The sequence below is a fragment of the Sinocyclocheilus grahami genome, unplaced genomic scaffold (genome assembly GCF_001515645.1).
Source record: "Sinocyclocheilus grahami isolate Dianchi unplaced genomic scaffold, SAMN03320097.WGS_v1.1 scaffold105.1, whole genome shotgun sequence".
NCBI classification, from domain to species: Eukaryota; Metazoa; Chordata; class Actinopteri; order Cypriniformes; family Cyprinidae; genus Sinocyclocheilus; species Sinocyclocheilus grahami.
Window position 1 is genome coordinate 1,522,362 of NW_015505284.1, and position 12,453 is coordinate 1,534,814.

Below are 12,453 nucleotides of genomic sequence, written 5' to 3' on the forward strand. Positions count from 1 at the left end.
AAGTATATTTATATTCCTGCTTTGACAGCATCATTATATCACTCACTTCTATACTGTTGTAAATATTCAGCCAGTGTGGGTTATATCTGTCTTGGTTAACAAATTAATCACATTTGTCTTAATTGTCAGTCGCTTTTAGGTGCAGCCTCATTTATGTGACGTAAACACGCTCACGTGCCACACTGCAGCTGTCTCGTGAACATGATCCACAGTCTTTTCAAAGACTCTTGTGCTTTTCAGGCCATTGACCCTCCTCTGGTACCTCTCTGGTTCCATAAGCAGGATGTTCCTCAGCGAACCCTCAGCTCTTGATAGAAAAGTCTGTATTCTTTAAGCGAGTTAAATGTTACACTAAATGTTAAATTGTAACCATTTACTTTATTGTTTAGCAAGAGCTTGAAACAAGCTTTTTAAAGTACTGTACGGGTGAAAGTTGTGTGAAAGTGTTATTTTCAAATCAAGAACTAGTGATTGGTTACACAGTGTGCTAACTAGACTTGAGCGCGACACAAGATTAATGCTAATCGGAGTCTTTGTCCTAACTAGCCAATGGTTTCTATTTAAGAACATACAAACCATGTGTCCAGTGCCTCTAATAATCTCAGGTACTGATTATTGTGTTGTATAATGTTAAAAAAAATTAAATTTTAGTTTGATCAGTGAACATGTATCAATGTGCATTACTTTAATAGCTAAAATGCATGGAAACCACAATGAATAACAGTTTATTCCATGACAAAGATTGTCTCTGAATACTGTATATATTTTTAATCACTTTAAAAATAATGTTTGATAACGTGTAATGTAGGGCTGTAGCTATCGATTATTTTAGTAATCGAGTATTCTACAGATTATTCCATCGATTAACCGAGTAATCGGATAAGAAGTCATTTTTCTTTATTAAAGAGCAATATTAAATATACAAGAGATAATAAGATAGATCTCTTAAAATAAACAACTAATTAGTTTTCTTTTTAGAAAAATTACAATTTTGAAATGAAAATTGAAATTGCATACATTAATAACCGTGAAAACGAAACCCATTTAATGTATTTAATTGCCAAATTGCATTCAAAATGCATGCATGAATGAATGCATTTAACCTGCAGTTACAAATCCATAAATACTATTTTGTTATTTTAAACATAAAACATTGAATACTGATATTTAAAATTATTGGTAAAACGAAAAGATACTTAATGAATTTAAAGGAATTAAAACCGCCAGCAGGTGGCAGCAAGTCACTGTTAAGAAGCGAGTCATTGCGATTGAACCGAATCATTTAAACGGTTGATTCATTCAGGAACGAAACACCGTCATGTTGCACAGAGACGCAATACAGCGCTGTGGCTGCGTTTGGAATTTTTTTGTTGGCAAAATAAAGCAAAAACAGGCAATATAGTGTCTAAAACGTAAGTCTCATGGCGGGTATCGGGGTGTGCGTCAGTAATAATGGTCCATGGGGAAACACGGTGTTCCGTGTGTAGTTACAGTAAATGGATTTGCCTCGATGATTTTTTGTATTCGAGTTACTCGAGGTATTCGAGGAATCGTCTCAGCACTAGTGTAATGTTAGCATTAGTGCTGTAGCTAACAATTATTTTCATAATCGATTAATCTATTTTTTTCAGGTTAGAAAACCTGAATATTGTTGATTATTTTCTGGTTGGTCAATTATTTATTTTTTAGTGTTTAGGTAATTTAGGTAATTTAATGGTTGCCATTAATCTTTTAAGGTTTCATTCAAACTTTTTCTCATAAAAATTAGGGATGCACCGAATGTTCGGCGACCGAAATTATTCGGCTGAAAATAGCAAAAAAAATCTCTTTCGGTGTTCGGCCGAATAAGCGAAAAGGCCGAATAATATGTACCGAACAATGACTAACGCGATCAAATAGAGGCACGCACTAATGCAGCAAACATGTCGGCAGTGTGAAAGTATTTAAACTATCAGAGAAAGACGCAGAAATCATTACAAGCACGAAGCGCCGACAGCGAGAGACTGTTTAGTGCTGCATCATGTCTCCGATGAGATGAAGAGGTGGCTGATGCTGGTGGTTAGGCTACTGTATGATGATTGAAATCACCTCAAACGATTAGTAAATAAACTGCAGAATGTTATATTTTCTAATGCACGCACGAATTGCATGTATTCTGACAGCGCTGCACGAGCTGGCGGCGCCAAGGTTCAAAGTCGAAAGCTCGAGGAAAATCTGTGCTGAAACTGTGTTACTCGTCAGTTGCTCAGTAACATTTTTGTTATTTTTTTTAAAGGCATGTGACAGTGTGATACGTGCTACAAACATCTTCCCAAATTCGTAATGAGAATCATTTCTAAAGCTGCATGCTGTTGTCAACAAAAAGAAGCACTGAGATCTTCCTGCGGGTTTCTGCCAAAATAAAAGCAGAGAAAAAGCAACAACTTTTTCAACATCAGTATATCAACAATCAACATTCATAAATAATAGTATCGTAATTTTACTGTTGTTCTGTAAAATAAAATAAAAAAGTAAGACAATAATAATAATAATTACCCTACAACAGCTCTATTAATACATTTTTTATAACATTCAGTGTTCAAATTGGGATCTGTAATATATTCTAATGTTTTAAAAGAATCCTCTTCTGCTCAGCAAGGCTGCCTTTATTTGTACAGTAAAAAATACATGCCTGATTCAAGTCTCAAAAATAGCCAAAAAAATATTAGTCTATTTTACTAACTTATTAATTTTAGGTTAAATTTTGCTTTGATGGTATAATGTCTACTAGAATGTTAAAAAAAATTTCAGTCAGTGTTAAGTAAATATTTTTAAATTGTTGTTTTGTAATTGATTTTTTATTTGAAAAGCAGTAAAAAGCAAATTTTGGCTATTTAAATTAGGCAATGGTGAAAGCAAAATGGGGGGAAAAATGCGAAAAACCATGTTTGGTATTCGGTCTTCGGCCTTCGGCCCAGTGTTTCATTTTGATCAGCTTCGGCCAAGAATTTTCATTTCTAATAAAAATACTTACTTTACAAATAAAATATGGCACGAACTACAAGGCAAGGTTTTATCACAATTATGAGTGCAATATTAAATAAATCCAATAAAGTGCTGTGTCAATGTAACTGTATTAGCTCTTGTTTGGTGTGAAACGTGACATGATTGGGGATGAACTTAAACACTATGATGAATTTCACACAAATTCAACATCATTGATTATGTAGACATAGTTGTTTTTGTCACAGATTGCACGAAAGCAGTGCACTTACAGAGACAAACTGCCCATACACTCTTTTGATTGGCTGTGATTTTGATTGATTAGTTGCATAGTGGAGACAAATTGTTTGTCACTGGAAGTACTTTCAGTTAGGACATGGAGTTGCACTGATTTTAAGTTCACATAATCCAATAACTCATGAACTCACTGCTTCTTTTTGGATGATTCATTAAAAAGGACCAAATCATTAACTTTTGTTCAATAATGAATTAAATTGCACTGGTCAAGCTGTTCCAACCCAACTCAGAAATACCATATATTTTTTTTCTGATTTCGAAATTTCAGATGATTCATGGGGTTTTCTAACAAATGTCCAAGGTTTTACTGTGGTAAGGGTGTACAAAGCCAGGCATCTTGGAAAATTGTGCCATTTCAGTGAACACACTAGACACTAGAAAGTGAGATTAGAGTACAGTGATTTAACGGGGAATGAAGTCTACATACTAGGATATGTTGAGTATTGAAATGTAATTTAGTTTTATTGGTGATTATTAAATGAACTGACATCAGAATTATAATGTTGATTTTAATGCATTATTCTCTTTACCAAAAATGTCAACATTGAGACTTAAATAGTTTAATATATATATACAGTGGGTACGGAAAGTATTCAGACCCCCTTAAATTTTTCACTCATTTATATTGCAGCCATTTGCTAAAATCATTTCAGTAAAAAAAATTTCCTCATTAATGTACACACAGCACCTTATATTGACAGAAAAACACAGAATTGTTGACATTTTTGAAGATTTATTAAAAAAGAAAAACTGAAATATGTTGTTTGACTTATTTTTCCAAATAATTTTTTTTAATTGGATTGTGGACTTTTGTAAATATGTTTTCCTTGAAAAAACAGGGGACTTTTTTTTATGTGTCATCAAAGACGGAAAGTGCAAGACTCCCTCGGTTGTGTGCAGCGAAGAGCGTAACGAGTCACATGACCCCTCCTCTGTTTGGTGCGAGTAGTCAGTGAGAGTCAGCTGTGTGTGGGATGGCCGAAGGAGGTGAATCCCTGGAACTTTTTCCACCGTCGAAAAAGATGAAGTCTGCCGTATGGGAATTTTTCGGGTAATGTAGACTAACCATGTTCCATACACGATGTTCCGTACAGATGACGTTTTAGGGCTGATCGCTAAATAAATACTTCCAGGTCGTTCATAATCTATATATCTGTGTCATCTTAATTTCTCCCTCTTTCACCCCCGATCAAGACAGAGACCCACCCGCCATTTGTTTCAGTGTTGAAATAAATACTATTTGGCTTGCTACCGAGGCAGATAACATGGTTAATTAACTAGCTAACGTCAACTAGTTTGCTCCCTCACGTTAACGTTACTTCACAGAGCGAGGAATAGCAGACTAAAGTACTACGTTTCTGCGATTTAGTATAATTAAATTGAGCTGGTATCACGTCTATACTTTTAAGCTTCCTGCCATTGTTTACATCCGTTCAAAATCACGACATTTAAAAAACAAACAAACTGCTGGCTCTCAGGTGTCTTTGCCACTTTTTGGAGATGCAATGCATTTTTCTTCCTTAAAAATAGCTTTATATCCTAATTTTATTATTTGAGCAAATCTTAACCAGCCACTTGATTAGGTTAGTAGTTTTACAGTGCATAAAAACAGCCTGAATCAATTTCTAGTACTTTTGTATAGTAAAGGTGAAACACAGATATGAATATGATGATTGTCAAATAACAAATAGCCTGAAATTGTAATAGAGTTAGTTGTGAATTAATGTTGAAAAGTTTGTGCTCATATGGTAGTAAAGGGCAAATGTTCAGTGTTAAGATGTTTGATTATTATTTTTGTATTTTTTTTTAAATGGGTAAATTAGATAACCAAGAACATACAGTGATCATCTGTAATATGATTCTTGTCAACAGCAATATTTGTTGGGGTTAATATTTATTAATTTTAGTTTCTCTGCTTGGACTGACCTGTCTTTTCTTATGTTGTGATTTCTCATATTATACCCTCACCCTATATATTCTCACTTCACTCCCTATACCTCATTTGGCTGTTTGCACTCTGTAGAAAAGTTGCGCTTGAGATGTTTAAGTTTGCTTCAGCCCTTAATTAGAGCTGGACAAGCCACAACGTTTGCACAGGATGTCAGCCAAATGAATGTGAAATTGGCAGCATCTTTTCAAAATTGTGGTCATGTGTTGGCCTGTTGCAGAAAGCACACTCTTATCTTGTTCCTTTTCCTTAACATTTTTTTTCTGGTGTACAAATCAAAGGTGGGTTTTAGAGCTGCACGATTAATCGAATGCGATTGTCATGCACATCTTGTCAGTAAAACTGGTTCTGTAATCAGTAGTAAATCTCCCATCACCTGCTTTCAGATAGAGCAGCATTTAATACACAGAGCCGTAGTTCTCTGACAAGCTATGCGGAAAAAATTGCAGACGATATAATCGCACGATTATGAAATCGAAGAAATTGTTCGCGATAATGACAGCTGTTTGCGTAGCTTCTCCGTGAACTACGGCTCTGTGTAGTAAATGCTGCTCCATCTGAAAGCACGTGAAAATACCACATTTAATAACATGTTTTTACTCCAAACTCACTTCATTATGTACAGCCGAGTGTTTGAAATAAATCCTTCTGTGAGATGATGTGGCTTCTTACACAGAATAAGGCACATAATATTTCATAGTATTCTAAACAGTGATAAAGGCTATGTTGATTAGCATTGCATTATATAATGAAAATTATAATAATAAGAACTCAGATAAACTATATATTGCCGTAGTCGAGTGTTTAGTCACGCTGAATCAATGAAAACAGTTAAATCTTCTGTTTATTCAGCAACCGCTAAATGGATTTCCTGGGTTCTTCTGTGGGGTGTGTTTGGAGTTTCAGCGCGAGAGCGCCCTCTGGCCTTCGGATGGGGATTTACTACTAATCACAGAACCGTGCTTCACTGAAAGATACGCATGACAATCGCAGCTTCTGTCTAATTGCAATTTCATTTTGATTTATCGTGCAGCCCTAGTGGGTTTGACCCTAGAGTAAAGTGTAAATAATTGAATTACATTAGTACCACAACTTGTGACTCAAAAACAGGTTTGCTTTACTTCATGCAAGTCCATGTATTTCCTCAATTGGATATTTATTGAAAATAGAGAATCTATGCAAGCACAGATGATACTGTGCCTTTGTTGTCTCTTTTTCCCCCCACACAGTAATGCTCATTTTGAAATAACCGTTGCCTAGAGACCCTGATTAATGGAAACCGATATGAAAAGGTCATTTGAACCTGTGAGCAGTTAGTTGTTTCCCTTTACAGCATTTATGGAAGGAGGGTTGGAGGGAGGAACGCAACCTTCTGCTGCAGTGTCATTATCTTGGCCTGTCATTGGCTGCTCAAGGCAGCCTGCTGTTTGCTGCTGTAGCATAGGGTCAAAGGTCAAGTATGATGTCAGCCTTATGATGCAAGCCAGTGCACGCAGTAGGACAAGTTGTTTACACTTAGTTAGTGGACACCTGTGATGTTACACAAACTTAGGAAAACGCCTCTATAGACATTAGTCATTTTGTAAGTTAATATTGAATAGAGACCAGGGATTTCACATTTTCAGGAATTTGAAAGGTACTGACTGATCAGTTATGATGTCCGTGTTTCTTTGAAAATGTTAAAATCTTACAAATTGTCATTTTATTGGTTGAAAGTGTAACATGATCTGTATCTGGTTTTCTTGTGTTCACAGGTATGGCCTCACAAGTCTTGGTCTATCCACTACATGTTTTTCAAACTCAGACAAGTGCCTTTTGTAGTGTGAAGAAACTCAAAGTTGAGCCCAGTAACTGTGTTTACCATGAGAGGGCCTACCCACAGACTTACTTGAATGGTAGAACCCTTGGCGTTGCTTACCCGTCAAAAATCACCGCTTCGTTTAAGACACAAGATTCTGTAATCGGCAGACATCGCGGGCAGGAGTTACCATTGCAAACGGCTGCTGTACGCGGTGTGCGACGTCAGCATACCACCACAGCGGCACAGCAGCAAAAAGGGGGTGTCGCCTCTCAGGATAAGGAGCCGGAGCACCAGGAAAAAGGAAAGGGTTGCAGCAGTGGAGCTACAGGGGCAGTTGGAAGGGGTAGGGGAGAGGGAAGCGACAGTCAAGGAGGAGGAGGTGGAGGACAGGGTGAAGGTGACGGAGGTGGTGGAGGAGAGGACGAGGGTGACCGGGAAGACTGTGGAGTTTTTAACTTGCAAGACAGCTCCCACAGATGTGGGCTGAAACGTAAGAGCGGGGAGCTGGAGAACTTGGGGAGCGCCATGCAGATTGTAGAGGACCGGTCAATGTTACCTGCAATGTTGCAATCAAATTTGGGAAACCCACCAGTTGCGGTCCCAGCGGCAGTCGGTGTAGGACCTGCAAAGCAAGGTGGAAATTCCGGAAACGGGGATGGAGATTACCAGTTGGTGCAGCATGAGTTGCTTTGCTCTTTGAAGAACACCTACGAGGTCTTAGACTTCCTCGGCCGTGGTACTTTCGGCCAAGTGGTGAAATGCTGGAAACGAGGCACCAATGAGATTGTGGCAGTGAAGATCCTGAAGAATCATCCATCATATGCACGACAGGGCCAGATTGAAGTAGGCATCCTGGCACGCCTCAGCAGCGAGAATGCAGATGAGCATAATCTGGTGCGAGCTTTCGAGTGTTTCCAGCACCGCAGCCACACCTGCCTCGTGTTTGAGATGCTGGAGCAAAACCTGTATGACTTCCTCAAGCAGAACAAATTCAGCCCGCTACCTCTGAAGGTGATCCGTCCCATTCTTCAGCAGGTAGCCATGGCGCTAAAAAAGCTAAAGGGCATGGGACTGATCCACGCAGACCTGAAGCCTGAGAACATCATGCTGGTGGACCCTGTACGGCAACCCTACCGTGTGAAAGTCATAGACTTTGGCTCAGCCAGTCACGTCTCCAAAGCCGTCTGCTCGACGTACCTCCAGTCGCGGTACTACAGGTATGTACAAACTAAAGACTGAGTTGATTGTCACTTTAAATTGGTTTTGATTAGAGGTTGACCGATTGATCGGTTTTGCCGATTAATCGGCACCGATAGTCACTTGCTAGTTTTTCCGGGTTGCGTCCATTGCTGGAGCTGCTGAGGGTCTGCTATTATTTTAATGTATGAGAGCGCCCTCTAGAGGAGAATCTCTGGTGCCTCGTGCTGTTTGTTTTAACATGTGAGGCTGCGCGCCGCACAGAGCAGGATACTGCAAATGCGGCTTTAAAACGGAGACAACGAAACCGTACGTATACAGTACACTACATGTTTTCATATCATTATGAAGTAATGAATTTGTTGACTAGATGCTGCATTAGTGAATAACAGCAGTATGTTTGCCGACAAGGCTGAGAGGACGCAAACATTATTAGTACCTCAAGCGATTAAAGTGTGACCAAAACACATGCAAATCTGACCCAAATATTTAATGTCACGATCGTTATCATCTATTTGCATTAGTTTATGTCCAACTGGTCACTTTAATGCATTTGTTAGCCAGTGAAGTTGCATATTTAAATCTAGTGAAGTGATAAAGCAAAGTGATATGTTCATGCATCCGACAAAAACCTGCCATGCCACTCATATAGTTTTCCATTCAATTACATTATATTTGTCCCACATCATTGTTGATGTGCATAATGACTTCACCCTATGCTAAAATATTGCATTTTTAAGTGAAACGTTTGTCTTTTTTTGGCTCTAAAAAAGGCTGTATGCTTCATATAGAAAGCTGTAAATATTGATTATTAATTGTACTTGCTTATGTTTTGTTTGCTATGAATGCTGAGGTTAAATGGGTGCACTCTTGAGTTCAGCAGAGTTGTTTTGTTTGGTTGTTGATCAGTATTTTGTGCAAAAAATACTCTTAAAGGAACATGACACTACTTTTGAAAATAGACTAATTTTTCAAGTCCCCTAGAGTTAAACAGTTGAGTTTTACTGTTTTCGAATCCATTCAGCCGATCTCCGGGTCTGGCGGTAGCACTTTTAGCTGCAGCTTAGCACAGATCATTGAATCTGATTAGACCGTTAGCTTCTCGCTCAAAAATTACCAAAGAGTTTCGATATTACCTAGTTGGGGACAATTTTCAGGTGCTGCGTAATATCATTATGCCGGAATGAGAGTATAGTTCCTAGCCATATCGGCCTAGAAAATCGCAACTTTTTTCTTAGTTCACGATGCAACTACAGAAGAGTCAAGTTTTAAATGGGAAAAACATCAAAACTCTTTGGTAATTTTTGAACGTGATGCTAACGGTCTAATCAGATTCAATGATCTCTGCTAAGCTGCAGCTAAAAGTGCTACCACCAGACCCGGAGATCGGCTGAATGGATTCGAAAATGGTAAAACTCAGCTGTTTAACTCTAGGGGAGTTGGACAATGAGCCCAAAAATAGTGGCATGTTCCTTTAAGCACATAATTCCTTCTCACTAATTGATCACTGAAAACATTCTAAAATCTATCTGTATATGTTATACAACTAAAATCCTTGTGGAATTACCAGTCAGGAAACACTGCTGATGTAAAACAATTTCCCTTGTGTTCAAAATCTACACTGACCCTGTAGAAGTATTTGACCCCACAATGCAACAGGCAGGGGCTAAACCATTTTTGTCACATTGCCATGGGAAAGGAAGTGATTTTTTTGAAAAAGTACTTTGTACAATAGGCTAAGAACAAGTGGTAATGGGTGAGTTTTTAGAGAACAGTTGCATATAAAATGAAATAAATTTTGAATGCAGGAAACTTTTGTAAATATAGTGTTGTTATCAGTTTGGATGTTGAAATGGTAACTTAAGTTTGTTTATTTTTGTTGAAGTATTATCATGCTCCATCTTATTTCCTGAATGCATCAAAGGAAATGCCTTGAATGTCACCTTGATAGAGTGCCAAAATTAAAAATGTAGACAAAGAAATAACTGACATTTACTTTTGTACAGTTCTGTTTGAAATCATGCCTGTGATGGGTAACAAATCTGCTATAATAATGTGGGTAACCTTGATCTCCTGTTAAGGTCTGGTAACAAACCCCCATCCATCTGTTTGTTTCTTCACTCCAACTATCTTTTGTTTCATGCAAAGAATACATGCTGGCATGTTCATATAGAGTTTTAAAGTATTGATTACTAGGAGTACATTTAGCAAATAGTGTCCATATATCATCTCTAAATAAAACATGGTTGCAATTTGATTAAGTCCAAAAGGAGATATCGTAACTAGTGATTCATTCGTCACACTGAAAAGGGTCAGGCATTGTGGGACACATTTCATGCCCTGAGTTCTAGTTGAATTGCACATTTCGACAAATATAGTAGGTCATCCAGATACTCCATGTATACAAACAATTTATATACTCTGCACAGTGCATGCTACTGAAATGTGCAATGTAGTATAATATTCTGAATAGCTGTTATATGCAAATTTTAAAGTTAGTGTTCTTAATGCTTGTAAGTATGAATTAATTTTATAAGCACTACAGTTATGGTAGCAAAAAAAAATGATTTGGGGAGGTTTCTGAAATTTGGTTGATTTGACGCAGAATGACCCAATTGTAAACATGATTTAATAGTAGCATGACTAATGGAAATGTTTTTGAACTGTTATAGCATCTACAGGTGCTGTATTCTGCTATCTAGGTGTAGGTTGTGTCATCTTTGGAATCTTATTTTCAGCCATGTCTCTAAGTAAGTGAAACATGCCCATGCTACTAGAAATCATGTCCATCTCAGATTTCAGAGTACACTAGTTGGGTGGGGGGTACCAAAACTACCAAAAGTAATTTTGGTAGCTATAGTTCCCAGAATTTTTGTAAAAAACATAAAAACTATAAACACATACAATTCATTTACTGAACAAACTGAAACTTTTACAGTATAAAACTGTAATTTACAATCAAGAAAATATGAATGTAAACCAGTAAATTCAGCAATGTTCACTACTACTAAAATCTGTTCTGTGCCTTTAAAGTTTGCCAAGTATGGCCACATGTCACGAATATCTTTAACATATAATGACAACCATCTAGGGCTGGGCGATATAGCTAAACAAATGCATCAACGATATAGTGTTTCATATCATTCGGTATCGATAATTATTGACTTTTTTTTTTATAACCTTTTTTTAAAACAAAGAGCAATAGGAAAATTTTTTTTTAATGTAACCACTGTATTTTTTAATTAATCCAATTTATTGAGACAAACAACAAATATTTTTTTTGTTTTACAGTCAAACACAAAATAAAAATTAAACGAATATCTAATTTCTAATGTTTTATATGCAGATTAAGTAGGTCTGAAGGAAACTTTTGGATTGTCTCCCGAAGCCACAGGAGGGCGCAATGAGCAAAATAATGCAGCGCATTAAATTGCCAACGCAAAGGAAATAATTGTCTATAAAAAGAAAAACGTGCAGTATGTCTAAATTAAATAAATCAAACATAATTTTGTAAATTGTATAAACAATTATGAACAAAACAGCATTATGTATTTATGCATTGCTTAAAGGGGTCATATGATGCTGCTAAAAAGAATATTATTTTGTGTATTTGGTGTAATGAAATGTTTATGCGGTTTAAGGTTCAAAAAACACATTACCACATACTGTACATTATTGTTTCTCCTCTATGCCCCGCCTTTCTGAAACACGTCGATTTTTACAAAGCTCATCGGTCTGAAAAAGCAAGGTGTGCTCTGATTGGCCAGCTATCCAGTGCATTGTGATTGGCTGAATTCCTCAAGCGTGTGACGGAAATGTTACGTCCCTTACCATATTGTGATACCTGCGGCAACCACATGTGACGACCCCGTGCTGGACTCCGCTTCATCCACGGTGAAAGCTGATCCGGCGATCGACAGCGCGAAGTTGAAGTATTTCCTCAGCGACCAGCACAGATCAGCTCCAGGTATAACGAAGTGATATTACAAATAGCCAAATCGCCCATCACACAGATTGCCTTTAAAAACATATGAGATGGAGTGAAACGGAATAAACCTCCACAAATTTGTAACGCGTTTTCTAAAAGTTTAAACTGTTTTAACTTTGCATGGATTTCTATACATCTCTTGTGTGAGACGTGAGAGCAGCAGTCATATTTGTCTGTCTAAAAATGCGCTGAATATGCGTTCTGTGTGAATGGCTTGGTTTCGGTTTTAACCTAATCAAG

General features: G+C 37.4%; 1 protein-coding gene across 1 annotated transcript in view; it reads left to right on the forward strand.

Moving 5' to 3' along the window:
• The first annotated feature begins 6,983 nt into the window (after positions 1-6,983).
• Positions 6,984-12,453, forward strand: part of LOC107588537 (homeodomain-interacting protein kinase 3-like) — a 51,864-nt gene continuing 46,394 nt past the window's right edge. Inside the window, exon 1 of the mRNA XM_016276674.1 lies at positions 6,984-8,245. Coding sequence (XP_016132160.1) covers positions 6,984-8,245 — 1,262 coding nt within the window. The remainder of the gene's footprint in view (positions 8,246-12,453) is intronic.